General features: G+C 43.5%; 2 protein-coding genes across 2 annotated transcripts in view; both read right to left on the reverse strand.

Moving 5' to 3' along the window:
- The window catches only part of CILK1 (ciliogenesis associated kinase 1), a gene marked incomplete at its 5' end in the record, with an annotated part of 34,596 nt that extends 29,934 nt beyond the window's left edge, over positions 1-4,662 (reverse strand). Inside the window, 2 exons of the mRNA XM_082638696.1 lie at positions 1,172-1,226; positions 4,562-4,662. Of these exons, the coding sequence (XP_082494822.1) occupies positions 1,172-1,226; positions 4,562-4,662 (156 nt within the window). The remainder of the gene's footprint in view (positions 1-1,171; positions 1,227-4,561) is intronic.
- A 29-nt stretch (positions 4,663-4,691) lies between these two features.
- Positions 4,692-22,977, reverse strand: LOC309813635 (uncharacterized protein; the record flags this gene model as incomplete). Its single annotated transcript, XM_082638697.1, has 2 exons — positions 22,603-22,977; positions 4,692-4,834 (listed from the first exon to the last, which is right to left on the reverse strand). Exon 2 carries the CDS (start codon positions 4,809-4,811, stop codon positions 4,692-4,694), a length of 120 nt encoding a protein of 39 aa, XP_082494823.1. The 5' UTR covers positions 4,812-4,834; positions 22,603-22,977.
- Between the last annotated feature and the right edge of the window lie 2,094 nt (positions 22,978-25,071).

Genomic DNA, 25,071 nt, shown 5'->3' on the forward strand with positions numbered 1-25,071 from the left:
CAGGAAGGGGAAGGGGTGGGAGCTCCACGGGAGGGAGGGCTGAGCCTGGTTAGACAGAACGGTGGGCACGTTGATAGACTGAAGACAAGGAGCCAGTGGAAAGGAGTTTAAAGATATGGGGAGGTTGATGATAGCCAAAGGTGTCCCAGTGTCCATCGATGGATGAATAGATAAACAATATATAGTAGATCCATACAATGGAATGTGAATCAGCCTTAAAAGGGAAGGAAATCCTGACACATGGATGAATTTAGAAGACATTCTGCTAAGTGAAATAAGCCAGTCACAAAAATGACAAATACTGTATGATTGCACTTATATGAGGTACCTAGTGTAGTCGACAGATAGAATGTAGAATGGTGCTGGCCAGGGGCTGGCAGGAGGGATTCATGGGGAGTTATTGTTTAATGGACATAGAGTTTCAGTTTTGCAAGATGAAAAGAGTCCTGGAGATGGGCCATTCTGATGGGTGTACAACGTTATGTAAGTACTTAATACCACTGAACTGTACCATTTTTAGGTCAAATATGCAATTCTGTATCTATTTTGAGTCCTTTGGGTTCTAGCACGGGACACCTTTATCGCTATTCTAACAATATGGACTATTTCTCTGATTATCTACCTGGCAACCTGCCACTTTCCTTTGAGTTGTTGTTAACCTTAATGCATAGGCATTGTTTGCAGAAAATGTGCAAAGAAGCCTTCTCCAGAGATGGCTACAAAATGTGATTAATACATATGTTCAACTTCTGGATGGTATGACAGATTTTCTAATGTTGTCCAGTTTGCTATGTAAACAAAATTGTGCAAAGCTTTAAAAAAATGGTCAAAAGGTAAGTACTATGTATATTTCATCACCATTTGAAAGAAAAGAGACACTAGTGAGAAACTAGTGAAAGTTGAATAAATCTGTGGTTTAGTTAACAGCACTATTACCAAGGTTTAAAAAGAAGTACATGCACACACATCAAAAAACTAAAAAAAAAAGTACACACATATAAATAGCACAGCAATCTTCTCCTCTCAGCTGTCAGCTGCATTACGTTATCATCTGCCTCCTTTTTCAACATCAGTGAAACAATTCAAACTGTATCAACTATAAATCTATGCATGTATAAAGCTATTTTAATCAACCATACCATAAATTATCCCTTTGTGTATTAATAAATACCTTGACCTCCCGAAGGTTCATGCATTCCTCCCAGGAATAAAACTTTCTTTTCATTCTAAAAGAGAAGAAAGAAACAAATAGCACGTTTATTCCCAGTAACTGGCTATGCTTTATCTTAAAAACAAATGTTTTCGTTCTGAACTTAAAGAGCAGTGCTTAAAGTGGGTTCCAATTTCTACCAGATACTGTACTATCCAAAACAGCATTTTATTTAAAAACCTGGCAGTGCAATCAATCCTCCAGCACAAAATTTCCCAGCAGAGTTAGCATGAGGGCATTTCAAAGAGGCCTGGACTGCTATCTTTCTCTGTCACTAATTAGCTAACCCTGCCCTGGAGGAAAAACTCCCAGGCTTATTTTATCTGGACCAGAGCTGTCCAATCGAACTTTCTGTATTGGTGGAAATGTTCTGTACTGTCCAGTATGGTAGCCACTAGACACAGGTGACTACTGAGCACCTGGCGTGAGGCTAGGGCAACACAGAAACTGAATTGTTAATTTAAATTTAAAATTTAAATTTAAATGATATATGATTACTTGCCACCATGTTGGACGGCACAGGGATGGACACTCCGGTACAGGGGTTGGCAAACTATGGCCCATGGGCCAATTCCACCCGACCATCTGATTTTATACAGCCCATGAGACAAGAATGGCATTTATACTTTTAAATGGTTGGGAAAAACAAAGCAAAAGAAAAATAATGATTTGTGACATGTGAAAATGATCTGAAATTCCAGTTTCAGTTTCCATAAATGAAGTTTTGTTGGAACACAATCACACTCATTTGCTTCCATATGATACATGGCTGCTTTCCCACTACAACAGCAGAGATGGGTTATGACAGAGACCACATGACCTGCAAAGCCTAAAACATTTACTGTCTGGCCCTTTGCAGGAAAAGTGTGCCAATCCCTGGTCCAGAGCCTGAGGGGAGAGACAGACAGTCTGGTGAGCTGGCCAGAAATCTAAGGGTTCTCTCTTTCATGGCCCTTCAACCACATCATCTCATTTGAATCTTACAGCAGCCCCATGAGACAGATGGGATGGGTGAAAACTAAGAAACAGAGAAGTTATGCCATTTCACCAGGGTCTCATTGCTGGCTAATAACAGATCAAGTCTCATCTCTCCCCCTCACTCTGAGAGTCTGTCCCACACTGTCTCCCAGCTGAGTGACCATTTCCTTTATTCATGCCCCAGATATATTTTAGCCCCTGCTACACATGGCAGAGGCCCAGGCACTGGAGACACAATGATGGGCAAGACGTTGCTCATGGAACCAACCTCGGAGCAGGAAGGCAGGTCATCAATCGACTTCTGTGCTGAGTGCCATGAAGGGAAGGGACAGGGCACCATGAAAGTGGACCCCAACGTGACCTAATTTTGTCTAGAGTATCAGGAAACAGCCTTCCAGTGAAGTGGTATTTCAACCAAGACCTGAAGGACCAGGAGAATTTGGCCTGGTCGGAGGCACAGGGTAGTGAGTAGCATGGGAAGACAGAGGGCAGAAAGGTATCTGGTGAGTTCAAGAAGCCGAAAGGCCAGTGTGGCCAGGACAAAGCAGGCAAGGGAGTAGTGGGAGGAAATGCAGCCAAAGAAAACAGGCAGGGGCCAAGTGAAGCAGCAAGTTGTAAAATTGGGGGCTTGACCCTAAAACTGATAGGAAAACATTAAAAGCCCTTCGTTTGGGATCCTTGAAAGTAGAGCCTGAGGCAAGGACTTGGGTGCAGGGAGTTGATTTGGGAGGTGGTTCCAGGAACCCAGGGCAAGGAGCAGGGAACCTAAGAACAGAGATGGGGGAAACCCATGAAAGGACACATTACAGAGCTGACACTGCAGTGGGCAATGGGGGCACAGTCCTGCTGGGGACCTTCTGTGGACCAAGCACGTGCACCTGAGGTGGGATACTGGTGGCGGGCACATCACTGCATACCCCAGCATGCTGAAGTCAGGTGGGACAGGGGACATGATGGGGCAGCAAAGAAGGTTTGGTACAATTGATTTTAGACAATTAGACTCCCGTGTTTAATATAATCCCTTCAGGCTGGAATGGACACGGGTAAGAATGGAAGCCAGGAACCCTAGAGAGGAAAGTATTCTAGAGGCAGAGGTGGTAAATGATAATGAGTTGAATGGGAGGTTAGCAGTGGGGAATTGGAGAAGTAGGTGGATCAGAAAATATCTGGTAGTTAGAGTCTATAGGACCAGACGACCAATGCTGGGGCACAGGGAGGGGTGTCGGGGGACTCCCCGACTTTGCAGGGATGGAAATGTGTCATTTATCAAGACAGGCATTATATGCTGTATGTAAGTTCAGTTTTGGGTATGATGAGTGTGAAATGTCTTTAGGGCATCCAAATGGAGATGTTGAGAAGGCAACTGGATATAGATGGGTGTGGCAGGCAGACTGTAAAATGGTCCCCAAAGCCCCCCACCTCCTGGTATTCACAAACTGGCATAACCCCCCTTCTTTTAATGACTTGCTTCTAACCAATAGAATACAGCAGTTTGAGAGGATACCCCTTCTGTGATTAGTTTACAAATGCAATAAGATGTCACCTCCATCTTGGTTGAAGACTCTCATTGCCTTCTTGATTTCCATGTCTTGATGGAGCAAGTTGCCATGTTGTGAGCTGCTCTTTGGAGAGGCCCACATGGCAAGGGACTGAGGGCAGCCTCCAGCCAAGAGCCAGCAGAGGACTAAGGCCCTCAGTCCAACAACCCCCAAGGCACTGAATGCGGCCCACAGTCATGTGAGTGAGCTTGGAAGTGGATCCTTCCCCAGTCCAGCCTTCAGATGAGATCCCAGCACCAGCTAGCAGCTTGACTGCCACCTCATGAGAGATCCCAAAGCAGAGAACTCAGCTAAGCCAGGCCCAGACTCCTGACCCACAGAAACTGTGAGATAGTTGTCTTAAACCACAATTTTGGGGGGTAAACTGTTATGCAGCAACAGATAACTAATACAATGGGTCTGGACTCAGATTGCAAAGGGCGAGTGGGATGGGGGGAGCAAAACCGTAGTCACCAGACTATCACACGTGTAAAGGATCCAAAATAAGTCATTTCATTTCTCAGTTTCAGTTTCCTTTCCTATAAAATATTTCTTAATCTGCTTGTTACTAACTCCCCATATGAGAAGATCCTTGGAACAAGTACTAGAGCTGTATGCAAAGTAGTGCATCTAACATGGGGATGTGTTTAAGACTCTAACATGAGCATCCCAGAGTTCACAGTCATCTAACCCACAGCAATCAATGTCTGAGATTCTTTTCCATGCCTCCCCTGTAGAAACTTTTCACAGATGAGGAATGGAGAGCATAGAGTTAAAACTATGTTGACAATGTGTTATTGAGGATGGATTCATGAGCATGAAGGATAAAACTTACTTTTTAATAGCAATCAGTTCCCCAGACTCGATGCTTCTTCCCAGCAGGACGGAACCATAGGTTCCATCCCCGAGTTGCTTGATGGTTGTGTATCTATTCATGGTGTGCCCGCACAGGCCGGACACTCATCTCAGGGCCGAGGCGGATCAGTCCTGCAGCCGCAGCAGACCTCCCCGGAGTGTAACCAGATTTTTCTATGGCAGCACCAGCACAAGGTATTCAATAGAACGTGACTATCTCCCAAATACATATTTTCAAAGATGAGTCTTCTGCCTATAGAAAAAAATGAAAGACAAGGATAAATGTTAATGTACATTCTATGTCTGTCTAAATCAGGGGCCAGCTGTAACCCCCAGCCTGCCACCTGTTTTTTGTAAATAAAGTTTTACTGGAACACAGTCATGCCCACTCACTTGCATATTGTCTGCAGCTGCTTTCACACTACACAGCAGAGTAGGAGTGACACAGACTGTATGGCCCACAAAGCCTAAGGGATTTATTATTGTACCCTTTACAAGAAAAAAGTTTGTTAACCTCTGGTCTAAATAATGCTCTTTTCCAATTTTTTATAAAATGAGACACAGCGTTCTTGGAAAGTAATTTTATCACTGACTCAGAAATGAATCAGCTGCAATTTGATGCCTTTCTGCTGACTAACCACTGTAGGCAAACATGACATGATAACTATGGTCGATGGAAATTGCTGAGCTACAAGAATCCATGCTAAATATACTGTGTTCTGTGTAATTCAGCTACAATTAACAATGTAAACATACAAAGGCCAAGAAATGCTTAAATTAAGGTTCTCCTGATATAGAACTTACATGTGCTCCATGAACTGTTTGTGGCTAGGCAACAACAGTATTTTATATTAATATTATTTTTATTACTATATATTCAGAAGCTAAACAAAGAACTAGTAATTTTTTAAGGCCTGCATGTAGGATGTGTCTCTTTTAAAGTCCTTCAGTTGTGTTCTTTAAAAAGATAAGTCATGGGACTTCCCTGGTGGAGAAGTGGTTAAGAATCTGCCTGCCAATGCAGGGAACACAGATTCGAGCCCCGGTCCGGGAAGATCCCACATGCCGCGGAGCAACTAAGCCCGTGAGCCACAACTACTGAGCCTGTGCTCTAGAGTCCATATGTCACAACTACTGAAGCCCACGTGCCACAACTGCTGAAGCCCACGCGCCTAGAGCCTGTGCTCCATAACAAGAAAAGTCACCACAATGAGAAGCCCACATATGTGAGGAAAAGTAGCCCCTGCTTGCTGCAACCAGAGAAAGCCCACACGCACCAACGAAGACCCAATGCAGCCAAAAATAAATAAATTTATAAAGAAAAAGATAAGTCATTGATTTCTCATTTATAAAATTGAGTGTCATTCAGTCTGCCTATAATGAAGAAAATGCAGTACATAACTTAAGTGATTGCAATGCCTTTAGGCAAACATTAATAAAATGTAAATGCTTAAATAAGAACACTAAAGACATAAAAAAATACATCTGTCAAACTAATAATCTGAAAAATCAAAAGATCAGAAAAGAATGATAGAATAAGTGACATTCTGCATCTAAATCCAGTCAATGCAGCTTCTCCTTCCAGAAGAATTCCAGTCAATAAATGTAGAAGGAAAGAGGGAAATAAGAAATTCGCTATTAGGCAAACGTCATAATTTGTTGCAGACAAGATTTGCCGATGGATGCAAATATTGGTCGATGAAGGTTTGAGGAGAAACAGGCTATTCGCATAGTTTCAAAGTATCTTTGGGAATTCCCTGGCCACCCTTTCACTTACCAGGCCCAGTTTCTTCGATCTCTCGTTGGGGAACAAAGATACAAGCCAAATGGAGCAGCCAAAAAAACAAAATATCTTTAAGACATTCATTAATGTCAAAGGGAAAGATGGTAACTCCACAGGCAGAAATCTAACAGAAACCTCCTTACCCAAGTGATCAAGTTCAACATCAACATTACTCAGACATACGACACCATGTACCCTGGATATGATGCTCTGAGGAGGGCACACCATCACCTCTGTGGTGTTCTGTCAAAAATGCAGAACCTCAATCCACTCATGAGAAAACGTCAAACTCAAAATGAGGGACATGCTACAAAAAACTGACCGATACTCTTCAAAAGTGTCAAGATCATAAAAGGCAAGGACAGACTGAGGAACTGTCACAGATTGGAGGCAAAGAAGGAGACATGACAACTAAACACAATGTGAGAACCTGAATAAGATCCCAGAACAGATAAAAGACATTAGCGGAAAAGTTGGTGAAATTTGAATAAGGTCATAGTTTAGTTAACAGCACTGTGCCAATGCTAACTTCCTGAGTTTGATCATTGTCCTATGGTTATAGAAGATGTTAATATTAGGGTAAACTGGGTGAAGAATCGCTAAGAACTGACTGTGCTATTTTTGTAACATTTCTGAAAGTCTAAAATTAGTTCAAAATTAAAAATTAAAAAGTAATTCTAGTCTATGTTTTTGTGAAGGCTTTGCATGACCTTGAGAAACCTTAAGAACTGTAAAGGTTATTCCTGATTTCACCATATTCTACCACATAACTGGAAAACCTTTTAGAGATCAAGCCTACCTGCCCCTCTCCCACTCATTCCCATTTCCCCATAGAACCATTTTAAGGCCCCTGGTTTGAAGAGCATTTTCCTTCTTTTGAAGCTCTACAGGATCAGACAATTTACAACTTCCTTCAGCAGCTCTTTACAGTGATAGATTCTATTGCTGATTAATAAATATTTATAAAGCACTTCCTGTGTGACAGACCTTATGTTAATATCTGGGGATACAAAGACCAATAAAATATGGTCCTTTTTTTTTTTTTTAAAGATCTTAGAGTCTCATGGCAGAGGATGAGAGTGGGTGGATGCATACTCATGAATATGCACTAAGATATTTCATGTACACTGAGGGTACAGGATGTGGGGAGGGGTTAAGAAGACAGCCCCCTGGCTTCTAACTTGGTTGATTCCACTTGGGCTCAGGAGGGCAGTAAGAAGAGTCTTCATAAAAGACTGAGTCTTGGGCCTCCCTGGTGGCGCAGTGGTTGAGAGTCCGCCTGCCGATGCAGGGGATACGGGTTCGTGCCCCGGTCTGGGAGGATCCCATATGCCGCGGAGCGGCTGGGCCCGTGAGCCATGGCCGCTGGGCCTGCGCATCCGGAGCCTGTGCTCCGCAACGGGGGAGGCCACAACAGTGAGAGGCCCGCATACCGCAAAAAAAAAAAAAAAAAAAAAAAAAAAAAAAAAAAAAGACTGAGTCTTGAAGGAAAAAGAAAAGTAGGTGTTTTGTAATGTAGGGGATTCTAGCATTCCAAGGAGCAGAAAAGAAGGCTTGAATCTGGGGTGGAGGGGAAGGTGGGAGCTTGGAACTGGAAAGAGTTAACCCCAGAAGTTTGCTTGCTGAGAGCCTCAAATGACATTTCAAAAAACATAAGGCTTTGACTGGATCCTATACTAAAGGAGAAGAAAACATTATAAAGGTCATTAATGGAAACAATTAGGATATGGATGCTAGATTAAAGTATTGTATCTGTATTAAATTTACTAAAGTTGATGTCTGTCCTGTGGTTGTGAAACAGCATAGTCTTATTCTAAGAAAATACACCCTGAAGGATTTGTAAGCAAAGGGCCATAATATATGCAATTTATTCTCAAGTGGTAAAACAAAAATTCTGTGTGTGTGTGTGTGTGGAGAGGGAGAGAGAGAGAGAGAGAGAGAGAGAGAGAGAGAGAGAGAGAGAGAGAGAACAAACACACAATGGGGTAAAATGTTAACACAAGGTAAATTGGGGAAAAGGTGTATGGGTCTTCTTTGTACTGTTCTTGCAACTCTGTATGTTTGAATTATTCTAGACTAAAAGTTTAAAAAAATTCTCAAAATGGTAGAGGAAGGAAATCTTTAAAAAGATGATACATATCTTAAGCATTTTTTTCAGCCTAAAACATTTTAATGTAGATTTACCTAATAAAACCTAATATGAACTTGCTCATAAGACAGAACACATCATACATCATGGCTCCTCCACTTCACGATTTATGCATTGTGGACTCTTTTGGATTCAAGGTGTGTCTCAGCATAACATAGAAAGAGCATTTGGGCCACAACATAAGCAATTTTGGGCTCTGTGTTTGTTTTCCTCTCTTTTTCCTTTTCATATCTATCTCCATCTATTTTTGATATGACATATGATTTCTGCATCATTCATAATTTCATTTTCCAACAAATTAAAATTCCCAAATCATTGTTGTATGTCATCTTCCTTAAAAAAAAAATCACTGGAACTTTGATCTGTCAAAAATCAGCTAACTCATAAATTACATGCTTTATTTATTTATTTTTTTAAAGTAGGCTTTGACCTAGAGACAATGGGAAGTCAATTAAGTTTTTTTTTTTAATAAATTTATTTATTTATTTATTTGGCTGTGTTGGGTCTTCATTTCTGTGGGAGGGCTTTCTCTAGTTGTGGCGAGCGGGGGCCACTCTTCATCGCGGTGCACAGGCCTCTCACTGTTGTGGCCTCTCTTGTTGCAGAGCACAGGCTCCAGATGCACAGGCTCAATAGGTGTGGCTCACGGGCCCAGTTGCTCCGCGGCATGTGGGATCTTCCCAGACCAGGGCTCGAACCTGTGTCCCCTGCATTGGCAGGCAGATTCTCAACCACTGCGTCACCAGGGGTTTTTTTTAACAAGAAAATAACATGATCAGATTTGCATTTTGTAATCCAGTTAGAGTATTTTTCTTTTTTTTTTTTTTTTTTTTTTTTTTTTTCCGTACGCGGGCCTCTCACTGTTGTGGCCTCTCCCGTTGCGGAGCACAGGCTCCGGATGCGCAGGCTCAGCGGCCATGGCTCACGGGCCCAGCCGCTCCGCGGCATATGGGATCCTCCCAGACCGGGGCACGAACCCGTATCCCCTGCATCGGCAGGCGGACTCTCAACCACTGCGCCACCAGGGAGGCCCTAGAGTATTTTTCTTAATGTCCAACCGAAACCGGCCTATTCTAATTTAAGCTAATTTCCTCACGCTTTGTTTTTTTGTGTGTGAATATAAAGAAACTATCTCACGAAAATGTGATGTACATCAAATTAGTAATCAAATGTGTATCTCTCAACCTCCTCTTGCTGTAATTATACAACCTTTCCTCATAGGACCTGTTTTCCACTCCTTTAATTATCTTTGGCATTCATCTCTGAATCCTCACACATTTCTCCATGTCTTTGATGAACTGTGGCACCCAAAACTTAATAACGATCTACATTCCAGTAGCCTGTGGGCTCTCCCCCACTTTTTTTTGCAATGGCATTATATATAATAATAATAATTCATATCTATCAATTATTAATCATAGAAGCCTTTCTTTGATAGTTAGTTCCTCATCTACTAAAACTGCATAATTGGGACAATGTCCTCCTAGATTATCACTGAGAAAAAGTTATCTTGAAAAAATTAAGAACTTTACTGAAATCATGATAGAGTGGGTCATTCATTCAGTATACAGTCACCCTATGATTCCTCCTGGTTACTGTCTGTCACATTATCATAGAACAAAATTCCATTTCTCTGGCAAGATTTGACCCTCACCAACACGTGGCGGTTGCTTTTTAATTCTATTTCAGGTAATTACATACCGACTGTAAAATGGATCAGACTAGAGTCTCTTCAGGCACTGAAGTCAGGGTGACAATTTTATTCAAACTTTACCAAGATGCCAAGCACTATGCAAGGCTTCTGGGGCATATTATGGATAAGAGAAGGGTCCTTCCTTTAACTCCTGATCAACACGTACATGGAAAATGTAGGAAACGCTATAAGCCCATGGTAGAGAGAGCAACAAACTCTTGGGAGGAGGGAGGGATCAGACACCCCTTCAGAGAAGAGGTAATATTGAGGTTTGAAGAATGAGCAAAGCTTTATTACACAGAAAAGGGAGAGAAAGGAATTACAGATGGAGGAAACTCTGCAAAAGGTTGGTGGGTGTAAGAGCTTGGCATGTTCACGAGAGCTTACGGTTCCTACGCTGGGTGAACAACAGAATCACCTGGGGAACTTTTAACAAATACTGATGCCCAGGCCCCACCTCTAAGAGTCAGGTTGAGGTTGGGGACTGAGTTTTGATAATTTAGAAAGCCCTCCAGGGGACTGTAATGTGCAACCCCACTGTGAAGTACGGGGCTAGGACATAAAGGCCACGGAAGGCAGTAAGGAAATGCAGGGAATGGCTAGAAACTTAGGGTGGGACCCAGCTGTGAGGGCGTACATCTGTCACGCAGGAGTTTGGTCTTTACCCTGCCACACGGGAGCTCTCTGGGGCTTTTAAGCAGGGAAATGACATGAGGGAGACCCCCCTGGACTATTCAAACTGATGTTAGAATAGAGAGACTAGAGGCAGAGAGACTAGATGGAGGGTACTGCAATAGTCAGGTGAAATATGTGGAAGGCCTGAACAAAGGCACCAGACAGGATGAATGTTATAGAGAGTAGGAGACACAATGGGTTCTGTTTTCTAAGGTGTTGAATTTGAGATATGTACAAAACCTCTCACTGGAGATGCTCTAAGGTTGCTTTATTTTTTTTCCCCCAAAGATAGTGCATTATTGGAGTTCTTATTAGGAGGACAACATTCAGACAATGCTAATACCTTGCACAACTCTGGGGTACTCATAGAACACTACATGAATGGTGTCCACTGGAGTTCTCCAACATGGCAGCTGCGGATCCAGAACAAGGGACATGACAATCTCAACATACACCTGAATTACTGTTCAACTTTGGATGACAAGCTTCCAGAAAGATATTCAAGAACATAATAAGGGGCCTAAATGAAAGCACGAGAAGAGTAGTTGAAGAAACAGAGAATACATGAAGAAAAAGGGACTTAGGAAGCTGTGGTGATTGTTTTAAGGGTACAAAGGAGTATCATCAGAGAGGAGAATTAGTTACACTATATACAGATACAGAGAACAGAACCATGACAACTATCTGAGCTTTCTGTTCTCTACTGAATTATTTCATAAACTAAAAACAATGAAGTGGTATTATTCAAATTAGCATTAGACAAAAAGTAGCATTCAACCCATAGTGAACTCTGAGCATATCCTAGCAGGAAGTGGTTACTGACTTTTGAGATCAGTATTGTCCAGTTGTTCATCATTTTTGTGGTGGCTTGAATATGATGACTCATGTTATACTCTGAAAGGAAAGGACAAAAACTCACTGCTGCTCTGGGTAAACAGCAGGGTGACGGACAACGCACTAGGAAAAAGAAGGGCGATATGACTGATGCCATTGCTGATCTACCCAATAGCAACGTTCCTCTTGCTGCTTAGCTTATAGAGCTCTGATTTTATTCACGATTCAGTACAATCAGGGATGGCAGCCACCTACTACAGCCCCAGGGCACAAACAATGATCAGTTGAAGCCAAGCCAAACAATTCTATTGTACTTCCTTCCCACTGAATACTGTTTAGGAGTGGGACTATGGCTCTGACTTAACGAGACGGAAAGGAAAGTGAGCTGGTGAGGGAAGAGAAGGCCTTCTGGGAGGGAATCTACTCTTTGATAGAGACAGCTGACAAAGAGTTTGCCCTGTGTTTCTGCCTTGAACATGGTTGTATAAAGCTGTAATATTCAGAGCTGAGACAGTCTTCTGGTGATTATGAGACATCAGCTCTAAAGATGAGAATCCCAACTGCTGAGGATGGATTAAAAGAAAGAAGCTGAATCCTGGATGACATCACTGGGCTGCTGCACGATCCCTGAAAATATCTGCTTTAGATTTCTTGTTATATGACCTAATCAAAAGTCTTTGTTGCTGAAGCCACCATCAGATATTCTGTCAAGGACAACTGAAAGCATTCCTCTGGAACACACACAGTGACCAGGGAATGGCCCTTGGGGTAAGTTTCTGGCAGGGTAGAGATGACCCGAGTGCTACAGTTGTACAAGCAAGAAGTCACCATGTGGACCACTAGCCAAAAATCTCAAGGAAGGCTTAGGGCCACTGATCCCTAAATAATGGCTAATTTCTCTGGTCAGGGACATGTCATTTACTGATCCATGCATGCATCACTGGCAAAAACCAATTTAAAAAATTTTTCCTTACTAACAGTATTAGTTTTCCACAGCTGCTGTTCACGAATTACCATAAACTTGGTAGCTTAAAACAGCAGAAATGTATTCTCTCACGTTTCTGGAGGCCAGAGTCCAGAACCAGTATCACTAGGTCGAGATCAAGGTATTGGCACCTCCTCCAGAGGTACTGGCTCACTTCCTCCTTGTCTCTTCCAGCGTCTGGTGGCTGCTGGTGTTCCTTGGCTTGTGGCCACATCACTCCAGTCTCTGTCTCTGTGGTCACACTGACTCCTCTCTGTATCAAATCTCCCTCTGCTTCTCTCTTATGAGGACTAGTGTTTCCATTTAGGGCCCACTAAACCTATCTCCATTTAGAGATTGGTAGGTTTATCTCCCCATCTCAGATTTCTTAATTTAATCACATCTACAAAGTCTATTTTGCCAACTAAGGAAAAACTCACAGGTTCCAGGGACTAGGACCTGATATCTTCAGGGGAGAGATACCACCATCCAATGAAACCTCCCAAAGACTCCCACAGTCATCTGAGCTATGGCAGCCGTGGTTTCTAGTCATACAAAGTTGAATGTCTTAGGAATGAAATCAAGAATCTAATGCTTAGTTACCCACTGTACAAAGGCAGTCCTTTTTGAACGATAGAGAGTATTTCTCTTTAACTCTACAAAGCAGACAAGACTTCACAATTCTGGCTGAAATCTCAGTAGATGACATTAGCATATGGAGATTCTACCCTGTGTGGACCAGGGGTTGCAAACAGGCAGCCTGAGGATGGAATTCACAGATATGCTTTGAGTTTATATTTTAAAATGGGAACTTTCATATAAATAGCGAGATTTGGGGTAGCTCTAGAAAAACTGAAGAGCTGATAACACAAGGTCCTTTGTCCTCCGTAGGAATAAAAGCTAGACAAGGGTGGTCACTGGCCTTTTAGGCCAAGCGTGAGCCCTCTATCCCGCCACTGTCCCCAACCTCCCTGTGTCCCTAAAATGAATGTCGTGTCAGTTGCTAATTTTTTTTTTTTTTAGTTGCCATTTATTTTTGCACCTTCACGGCCACTTGTTTTACAAGAAGAAAAATATTTCTCTATTCCTCTGCCTATATCAAAAGTAACAAAGGGGCTTCCCTGGTGGTGCAGTGGTTGAGAGTCCGCCTGCCGATGCAGGGGACACGGGTCCGTGCCCCGGTCCGGGAAGATCCCAAATGCCGTGGAGCGGCTGGGCCCATGAGCCATGGCCGCTGAGCCTGCGCGTCCGGAGCCTGTGCTCCGCAACGGGAGAGGCCACAGCAGTGAGAGGTCCGCGTACCGCAAAAAAAAAAAAAAAAAAAGTAACAAAGGAAAAAGTCTGGAAAAAACCTCATTTGAAGAAAAACTGGAGGGAAAGAAAAATTGTTGTTCTCTTTTTAAAAGAGAAGAACAACTCCTTACTGTTTAACAAGCACATATCCAGCTTCCTTGATCCTTTGACATTTCCTCCTCTGCCCCTGAGAGCATCTGAATTCACAGTTCCTGGTATAGACGGTCACTACTGCCTGTGAAGGGAATGGGGTGTAACAGCCCATCCATTAACTTGGGGAATCAGCTAACATGTTAATGGGCAGTACTTCTAAATACCACTCAGACTCCAGGAATGAACTTGGATAATCACTCACGATAACCAATCCACACGTAGCTTACTAATATATCAAATAAGCCAAAAAGGTAATAATAATTTCAGAAGTTACTATGTATACCGTACTGTTATAAGTGCTTTGCATATTAATCCATTCAGTCCTCACAACGGCACCAGGTAGGTACTATTATTATTACCCCTATTTTACAGATAAGAAATCTGAGACACCAGCTACTTGTTCAAGGTTATGTAACTAATAAGTGTTGGCAGTGAGATAGGAACCTGGGCCGACTGCACCAAACTTAAGGGAGAGATTGCAAAAGATCCAAAGGTTATGAAATCTTTTGAGGATCTGAGAACGAGAGGAATTAAAAGAAGTACTTTGTAGCTCAAAGTCCAAATATGGAAACCGGTGATGTGGCCATGCTCTAGTTGGCCTCATTCTACAACTGAACTTCAGTGGACCGAGCGGGGACCTTGCCAGCAGTCACTGCCTACAGGGGAGGCAAGTGATTGCAGACAAAGAGGAACTGAGTCCCAGTTTCCACTTGGCACAGACCACCTGTGACTCGGAGCATCTCTTGGTCCTCGGGTTAATTTCTGTGAGGTGAGGGCACGGGACTTAATGAAGCAAGGTGGTTTCCTGCTCCGTTATTCTGTGGTTCTGTGACTCTCTGGGTCAGGAATCAAGCTGGCACTTGTCTAAGGAAGAAAAACAGATCAACGTTTCCACCTTTCCCATCACATGCACAAAAGCTAGCAAAGAGCAGACGGTGCCCCAGAGGGACCCTGTGTGCTATACATCGTCTCCCGTCCAGAGCAGGATAAGTGTCTCACTGTCTCAGCCAGACACCAAAGCTCAGAATCTACTCCTTTTCCTACCTCCGAGTCCAGCTCAAACATCACCTTTCCAGGGCCTCCTGCCCCAACCTGCACAGACACAGCCAACGGCTCTCTCCCCAAGAGGCCACAGTGCCCTGTCCCCACCTCCCCAGTGGTCAATGACACGCAGGCCTGTCCCGGACAGTCACCATGCTTCTTTCAACTCTGCTCTCATACCTCATGCTCCGCCTACACTAGCAGGAACTCATGGTTTGAATGGTCAAAACATGAATTTTAGTCTTTGCTATGTATCTTCTGTACCACCCTTGGTAAGTATCTCAAAACAGAACGCTTCTATTTCTTCATGTGCAAAGTCATGGTACTCAGATTGTTTGCCCTGAGCAGAAATGTTCTGAAGTTCTGAAATGGGAGAATAGTAAATACTGCAGAAAGGCTAAAGCAGGCAGGCTGCCTGGGCCCTCCCGCCATGGTGCTGGAATTACTGGGTCTCAAAGAATCACAGAAAGGTCCCCACAGTGTCGTCAGATCAGGCCTTCAGCTTCTGGGTTAGGCTGTACCCAACTCACAGAGCAGCACAGCTGTATTTCGCTTTCAAAGGGTTCCAGACAAACTTTGAAATGAATGCTATGGTTCTTCTGGCTAGGTGACATTGGGGAAACCTTCCTGCGGTCTGTCCCAGTTCCCTCCCCTCGGCTCAGTCTTCAGTAGGGCAGATCGTCTGCTCACAGCCAGGATCTCACACCGGGTGCCCTGCTCATTCCCAGCCTGGGAAACCAACCAGGCACAGGGTGGTCCGCTCTTTAGTTTGAAAACTTAAGAGTCATTGAATAAATGCCACAATTACTCATATTTTAAGATAGGAGACAGAAAATTGTACGCAAAAGTGGGCATCTCTGGGAGTCGTGGTTTACCAGCTCCACTTCCACCATTCAGACCTGTGTGAAGAGCTTTTCTCCCTGAGCCTTGATCGTTTTCCACTGAAAAGATGCCATTGCTTCCACCTGTCCTCATCGGAAAACTAGATCATGTGCAAAATCACTCAATGGCCCTTCTCCTGGCACTTCTGAGTTCCATTTTACCTTAACTGGCATGAATTCTAGGTTTGAACATTTCATAACTTTACAAGAGTAAAGTTAATATTGTTACATTTCTTTTAAAAAGGTACTAAAAATAGTACATCTGTATTTCTAATTTTTCTCTCTGGGACCTAATTCTTCTGCCCACATTCATTTTAGCAAGAATGTCCTTTAAATATTTTGCCTCTTGGACCAGTGCTTTTTTCTGCACTGGGGACAGCAGCTACAATGCCAAAAGAGCCTCCTTTATTGTGGAACGTGCTTTGCCTTTCCTGTGACAAGGAGCACATTAAAGATGCTTCTGGCTCCTGACTTAACTGGAAGGATGGGAGAAGAAGATCCATTACCTGGGCTGCCCTCTTCTATTCCCCAGAGACTGTTTCATGCCCTGACCTCCCTCACATCCTTCAACTCCAGCTTCTGAAAGGAGAATTCATGCACCAAGTCCTAAATCCCAGGAGAAGGGTCTACCGCTTCCCGTCACTTCTCCCACAATGGGCGCTGTGCCCCGAACCTAAAGTAAAGTCTTCCATTGCTTGTAGATTAGTTCTAAACTAGGACCCATCATTCTCTGTGGTCTGTGGGCTGTGAAGAACCGAAGGGAAAGGAAATGTTGAAGACCCAGGGGAAGAATAACTTTCCTCTGACTTGTGGGAGACTGTGGATGAGTTGGGGTGACAGTCCCCCAGCTTCACGCAGGCGGTGGCCGTGGTCCCAGCCCCAGTTGCTCACCTGGTTGCCACCCTCTGTTCTAAGGGTGGGCAAGGGAGGGCGAGGTGAAGATGAGGGAGTGAATCAGAACATGTGACACATTCAAGCGCTCCTCAAATATCACAGCACGTTTAACTCAGGGCTGATCTCACGCAGCGTAAGATGCTTCACCACCATGTGTAACAACAAACAAATCAATAAAACATATCGAGGACGTAAAGGCTTAACATAAAAATAAAATAGAGCAGGTGTCAGCAAATGTTTTCTGTGAAGGGCCGGTAAATACGTTAGGCTGTGAGGGTGGCAGGGTTCTGGCACAACTATTCAAATCCTCTGCTGTAGCACAAAAGCAGCCACAGATGACACGGAAACAAATGGGCACGGCTGCATCCCGGTACAAGTCTATTTACAAACACAGGCAGCCGGCAGGACATGCCTGCAGGGCATGATGTGTGGACCCCTGAAACACAGGAAACCCTGCATGGAGGCAGAGTACTTTAGCCCTTTCCACATAATCCTCCTTTACCCGTGGGTCACAGGGTTACCTATACAGACTGTGTGTATCCCGAGAATATAAGCTTCCTGCGGGCAGAAATTTTGTTACGTTCACAACTGTATTCTCAGCAACCAGACAAGTACCTGGCACCCGGGTGGCCCAAATAGGTGCTCAAAATAAAGATGTGTTGAATGAATAAAGTAATGAATGAGTAACTTATGGGTTTATAAAGGGTCACTTTGTTAATTTTCCTATACCATCAACCCCACTCCTACTGCCATCCCTCATAGATTCTTTGCAAAACTGAACAGCTCTATGGAGACTAGGGCACAAAAATTATGAATCCTTCTAAAAGCTTTTCTAACAATTTAGGAAAACATTTGCTTTTTAACAGCTAAGATGACAGGCAGGCATATATAACCTACTTTTTTCTCACTCGGTTCCATCTGAGTTAAATCAATCATCAGTACATTCATTTTCAAAGCACAGGCAGTGTCCAAGAGGACAGAACCATTAACTATTGTCTTCTTGGAACTACAAACTCATGCAGATTAACTTTCATGGTATTGTGAAATATGTAGTTGGACATTACACCGCTACTCCTTTATCTTCTTGGTTCTGGGCCATTATCTTTTATATTAACCTTGAGAGCAGTCACATGTTATCAGCACTTTATCACAGACCACACTACACCTACAGAAAGATAAAAAATGACTCACATTGATCTATCCTCACAAATATGTGGCTCTCACAAGCCCTCAGCCATCACTGTACACTTATCAAGTGGCTACTAAGAGCATGGTGGAAATAACACTGTTGTGTTATTTTATTTTAAAAACAGTATTTTTTAAATAAAAAAAACTGAGGATGACAAACAAAATCTAGGAAAACTTGAAAGTAAGGTAATATATAACTTAATGCTAATTAGCATAGATTGAATGCTCAGTTTAATAGGACCTAAGTTGAACACAGGCATAGTATAATATTGAGGAAACCTGACTATAGAATCAGACCTTTTTTCCCTATAAGGGACCTGAATGATCACTGCCCTACACACCCTCACTTTACAGCGGAGATGCTGCAACCCAACGGACAGAATTCTTGTTACCTTCAGGGCAGCAGAGTTTTAAATGTGTGAATATAAGAAATGTTTTCATAGTCGATGAAAGAGGTAACAAATGCTCCCACTTCCCCTTCTGCAAAAAGTACATGAAGGTATTGCTAATCCTGAAACTACATAGAAAAAAAAAGTGGCAGCTCTCCAGAGACGTCCTTTCTTCAAACTCTGAGACAGCTTCAAAAGTCAGCGCTCCCAGGATTTGAAGCCAGCTGCACAGGTGAGTCCAAACCCAGGCACTTCTTTCTACGAAGGTTTCGACTTTCAAAGCACAGTGAGCCAGGCACTTAAAGTGCAAGGATGCTTCCGTTTCCTTGGAAGGAATCAAGAAAGGAAGCTCTCCGCTTGGATTGAGTATTTCCCTAGGATCTGTTGAGCAGTAGAATTTTCCGAGCATCAGACAGCACCTCACGAGAAGCAGAGAGAGTGAGTGTGAATTCTACATCAACCTTGGTTACCATCTCGAGGGGACCCTCCACTGCTTCTACTTCTTTGGCTACAAGTAAAGATGCCTCTGATTTCTTCCTTCCATAACTTAGCATTTTAATGCAATCTGCCCCAGGTATTGATTTACTTCAGCAAATTGCTTTTACCAGGTAATTTTCTTGAACACACAGGTGTACCAATAAGGAAGTTAAAACTGTTTCAAGGAAAGCACAGCCACAACCTAGGACATGGTTACACTGCAGATACGTGTGTAAGTCATCTGGCGCACACCTCTGCACGTTCTCCGGGTCACCTACAGCAACCACAAACACTGAGGCCCACAGATAGGAGGTTTCTGATGCTCTAGTTACAGGCCTTTCTCAGAAGGCCATGGTCAAGCAAGAGAGCTGATGAGACAATTTACAGTTAAGACACTATTCACAGGCTGACAGATCAACATACACAGAAAGGTCACTGTACCCAGAATTCTGCCAAGAAATCGCTAGGCAACACGTCCTACCATAAATACATACACTCACACATACCCTCACAAGCAGAAAAACAGAAGTGCTACGTACAACTCCAACTCAGCAAGATCCTGCAAAATGAAATGGAGGAGCTTGCCGCAAAGAAGCAGAGAAAAAAAAATTTAAAGGCAGTCGTGTTCCTGGCAAGGTTCAGACGGAAAAACAGCAACAGATCCCAGAAGCAGAGCTGTCACCAGGAATAACCTAAGCTCAAGCTGTTTTAAGTAAGGGCAGGATAACACTTACTAAGGATTCTGCATGGTTGCCATCCCCTGGGCCTCCAGACCCAGCCATGACTTGACTCCAAGTTAGCTGACAAACATCTACCAAATATTTGCTACATGTTCAGGGCTCTCCCAGTCACTGGAGGGTTGAGCAGATTTTTGTCAGGTGTGTTCCAGGTGCTGTTCAGGCACCAAGACCATCTCCACACTGCAGCCAGGTGGGGAGGCATTTCCCCTATTTTACACGCAAGGACTAATGCTTGGAGAATCCATAAGGCCACATGAGTACTGAGGAGTGAGGTCCCGACCTCAATTCTGCCTGACTTCAAAGCCCACAACCCCACATTACCATGTAGAAAATATGGCTCCTGCCCTAAAGAGGCTTAAAATAACCTAAACCAATGAGAGATCAATATAAGCCCTCGGGCTTCCGTGGTGGCACAGCTAAGTCTGTGCGCCACAACTACTGAGCCTGTGCTCTAGAGCCCGCGAGCCACAACTACTGAAGCCCGTGCGCCTAGAGCCCGTGCTCCACAACAAGAGAAGCCACCGCAGTGAGAAGCCCGCGCACCACAACGAAGAGTAGCCCCGGCTTGTCCGCAACTAGAGAAAGCCGCACGCAGCAACAAAGACCCAACGCAGCCAAAATAAATAAATAAATAAATAAAAATACAAGCCCTCAATGCTAGTGTCAAAGTCAAACTTTAAAAGGTGTATTACAAAAGAAACAAGTATCTGGAGACTTGCAAGAGAGAGAAGAGAAATGAATAGTTACAGAAGATGTTATAGAAGAAGTGAGGACTTAGCTTCCTCCTCTGAGGAAGGGTAAGATGTGCACAGGAGTTGGGGGAGAGGGGTGAGGGTTTCTAGGACAGCGATCTGAGCAGGAACCATCCTGGCCCCCTTAGTAGACCAGGCTCGAAAGAAGACCACACCCATAGAGTGCAAAGATGTATGCTGAACTGAAAATAGAATTTAGATAGGAGGCGTGAGGCCTGATTATGAAAGGCCTTAAAAATCAGGCAAATTATTTTAGACTTGAGATAGTTGAGAAGGGAGAGGACCTGAGAGCTGCAAGGCAAGGAGAGACGTGAGGAACTGATAGTTTTAAAAGACTAGATGGACAAGAAGATGAAGAAACCAGAAGGTGTGTGTCTCATTCATTCATTCATCCATTCCATCCATCCATCCACTCATTCAGCAAACATTCAGTGAAGACTTACTAAGAAGAGCCAGCTTGGGGGGCTAGCTCAGAGGCTGCCCCAGTCTGCAGGAGCGGAAGGGTGAGCCTCTGGATTAGAATATGGAGGGAGGGTGCTGTATAAATCACATGTCAAAGGTCTTCATGACTCATTGATAGCAAGGATGAAGGAAATGAAGGAAAAGACTGTTAAAGAGAATTCCAAAAGGTTCAAGACTGACAGGATTTCCACCATTACTGGGAACCTCAAAAAACAATGAGAAGAAAACAATGAAAGTAGAAAAAGAGCTTTGATGATGTGAAACAGTCAACACATAAAACCCCCAAAGCCTGGTTTCTTTATCCTGGTAGCCTGTTTACACACAGTCTGTAGGTAAGAAACTTCAGTGAGAAAAAAGCATTTCTTTGTGACTAAATGCTGAGTTCCCTTGGCTAGGACAGACCTCTGCCCACTCAAACAAGCTCCATCAACCCTCCAACCATCCTTCCATCATCTGAAACTAAACTGGTCTCACTTAGAAATGTGGTTGCCCGCTCTTGCCCTGCCACCAGTTTTGACTCTGGAGAAGGGGACAAGGTAAAGTGGACAGGCAGGGTCACTATAAGGGCTGGACCTTAGGGAAGCAAGCAGTGGTACAGGGTATCATTTTAAATAAAGAATCACACCACTGCTCTTATTTCTACACCCACAATTACTGGTCCTCAAATAGACAGGAAGGCCAAATTCTTTACCAAATTGCAGTGCTTTGTTCAGAAACTATTTCAAATGTGCATATTTATGAATACATTAACTCTTAGCACAGCTAACATATGGTTGAGGCACAAATTCTTCTTAATAATTTATATGTTAGCTACACAAATTTAAAGTTCATTTTAATTTTATATTCAGCAATAGTACAATTCACTTTGGGGGCACATCCTGAAAGCCCACTCACTGGAAAATGTGAGAAACGAAAACTGTACTTATCAAACTGCTACAAAGAGTGCTCCAGGCAAAAATAGAAAGCAAGTGCCAATACCTTAGAGAAGTCTAGCTCTGGATGCAAAATTCAGGGTGATATTTTCTCAGTATAATTCAGCTTTAGCCAAAGCAGCTCTTTATTTAGTTATAAGTGGAAACGAATACTCTTTTCTGCAGAATAAGGCATTCAACTACTTTTTTATTTAAAAGTAAAAGCCCTCAATGCTAGTGTCAAAGTCAAACTTCAAAAGGTGCATTATAAAAGAAACGGTGGTTCTGTAAAGTCCTTCAGCATCCCTCTCATAACATCTACTCAGATTAGTAAGAAAGAAATCAGAGCAGAAAGAAACCCAGTGAAAAATGGTTGCACATAAATGTGTGAGGATTTCTTGCTCAGACCTCTTGCGGGACAGCCAAAGGCCTAGTCAGGAAAATTCCGAAAGCAGGTCCTCCATATCCTACCAAAGGGGCTTCAAATCGGGCCGGGATCTTTCCCTTCTTTAACGCCAAAAGATAAACACCCACCAAAATCTTCCAGACTCCGAGGAAGCGGGAGTTTTTCTGCCAAGAGGGAGAGACCCACAGGACCGCGGAGAGAAACTACAGCCCTAGAGCCTCTCCCTCGCCCTCCGATCCTTCGCGGGGCCACTGCACTGGGGGCCCTCGCAGCTCCGGTCCATCACCCCGAGTGACAGGTCACCCGGCAGAAGCCCCTAATCCCCACCCCACTTACCGGCGCCGCGAGCACAGGCGGGGGCCCGCGCCTGAGGGGAGCGCGGCTTCTCGGAGGGCGGGCGCCGAACCGGCCCGGGAGCGGGAGCGGGAGCAGGGCGACCCCCGCTAGGACGGGCCGAGGGGTCCGCGTAGGGACGCCCGGGGGCGCCGCCGAGGGGCGCGGGCCGCGCCGCGCATGGTGAGCGGCTGGGCACCCGGCCGCTCTCCAGCCTCCGGCAGGAAAACAAACAAAAGGCAGGGAGGCTTCTGGTGGGGACGACCGGCCTCTTTCCCTGGGAAAAGTTACCCTGCAGCTCCCCCTCGCTGGCCCCGCGCGTCCCTGCACCGCGGCCGGGCCGCCGGGGGCGCCGAGCCGCGCGCTCCGCTCTCCACCCGGGGCCCGCTGGAGCCCAGGGTCCCTGAGGCCCGCCGACCGCCAACGCGCCCTCCAGCTCCACACGCTCGCCTTACTGCAGATCGGCTGCCTCGGGCATCAGGATGGAGAAGGCTGAGGATGCATGTCCGGAGGACATCTCATTACAGGTGATCGAGGTGAACACACTTTTCTGGCTTTAAAAAACGTAACTGCAGTGCCACCGAAAGTGGTTGAAGATGGCAAACTGCGTCATATATATTTTACCATAATAAAAAAATATTTAAAATAAAAACCAGACTGCCTGTTAGCATCCATTTGAACTTCAAGAGTTTTTATACTGTGAGCAACTTTAGTTTGGAAAACTGGATTGTTAGGTGGGGAACAGACTAGATAATGGTCTACAGAATCGTCCTCTGTGTGTTGACTAGTTATGTGAAGTCTAACACTTAACACTTTTTAAACACTGTCACTTGTGTCGTTAGTTATATTGCGGAGGTAAATCATCCTATAAGGATTGGCCCTGAACCGCTTTGAAAAAAGAAATTGCTTCGAGGTCCTCAATTTAAATTCACATAACTGCCCCAAGCCAAGGGGGCTTTAGTTGGAGGCATCAGAATCACCGGGATAGCTTGTGAAAACATACTACTGGGCCCTCTCCCCAGAATTTTGGTGCTGATGCTACTGGTCAGGGAAACCACACGGCCCTAAGCAACAGTTTTAATTAATAAAGCAGTAATCCTTTCACACATTGTGGATCTTTCTCTGAGTTTAAATTCCCCAGCTCATATCAATTTTCTCTCACTATCTTTGTTTTTGAATTCTAAGAACCGAAAAGATTGTTTTTTCTAAGACGAATCTATGCAAAAGGCCCGAATCCCTCTTTCTTCTTGCTTCTGTTGAAGAAACCTACAAGATACAGGACAAACTTCCTTAGACTTCCTGTCTCAAATGGGAAAGGGTCATCTGGCCACTTGGCAAACGTATAACATTTATCTACCTTCATGTTTACATATATAACACCCAAACCATATGGCAAATGAAAATTGAACGTCATTGTCAATGAAAAGATAGGGAGACAGGAGGCAGCCTAAAAAATCATATACTACTCCCAGAAAAAGTGATTTTTAAAGTATTTTAAATGATCAGTTTTAGTCAAATTCAGTTGTCCAAGCAACTGGCAAATGGACTGTCTTGATCTACCTTTAACAAGGGTCCACTGGGCTAGTAAGTGGCTTAGGTCAGTAGTCCTAGCCTCGGGAAAATTATAACCATGTAAGTATTATATAATATGATGAGATAATACAACCCTGTAAAGAAGCCTAGTGGATACAGTGGATACTGACCTAAAATTGAAAATTAGTAGCTATGAAACATAATAGCGTTTTAATAAAATAGGTGCTCAATTTATTGTTAAAAGTATGAATTATTATTTTATTAAACCATTTTGTTTATTTACTAGAATAATAGAAATCATCTGTGCTAACTGACTAAGCATTCAACAAGTTTAATGAAATAGACTCGTTCTGAAAATATTTCAATACCCCATTCCTCATTTGCAAAACTGATCTTTTGTATTCATGAGCCACATATAACATTTTCTTCTATTATAAATCCATACATCTAATCTTTCTCCCCTGATTTAAATTTCAAAATACAATTTGAAAGATGTCATTGGGAGGAAAATCATCCTTAAAAGACCTAAGCCCTAGTCTCTTATAAAAACTGAAAACTAGTAAATTTTTAGTCCCTGTTAAACAAGAATGTACTTTTTATAGGTAGCTAACTTAGGATGCAAATGAAAACACACCCATCGGAAGGGTGGATTCTAATATTAAAAGACAGCAGTTGGGGCTTCCTTATTGTAGCTCACCATTCTGCACCCCTCCCTTTTTTTTTTTTTTTTTTGCCTCTATTTTCTGAAGAAAAATGTACTGCATTACTAAGATCTAAATAAATAGAATAAAAGAAAATAATGGATAAGAGATTTAAACTCTTGTGAACCCGTGGAACCACGAGTAGGATCTTGGAAACCTGATGACTATTGGTACCCCACACCTAGTAGAAACTTTAGAAACTACATAAATGTTTGCTGAATGAAGGTAAGAAGCCCCA

This window comes from Mesoplodon mirus, assembly GCF_964341445.2.
Source record: "Mesoplodon mirus genome assembly, chromosome: 12".
Classification (NCBI taxonomy): domain Eukaryota; kingdom Metazoa; phylum Chordata; class Mammalia; order Artiodactyla; family Ziphiidae; genus Mesoplodon; species Mesoplodon mirus.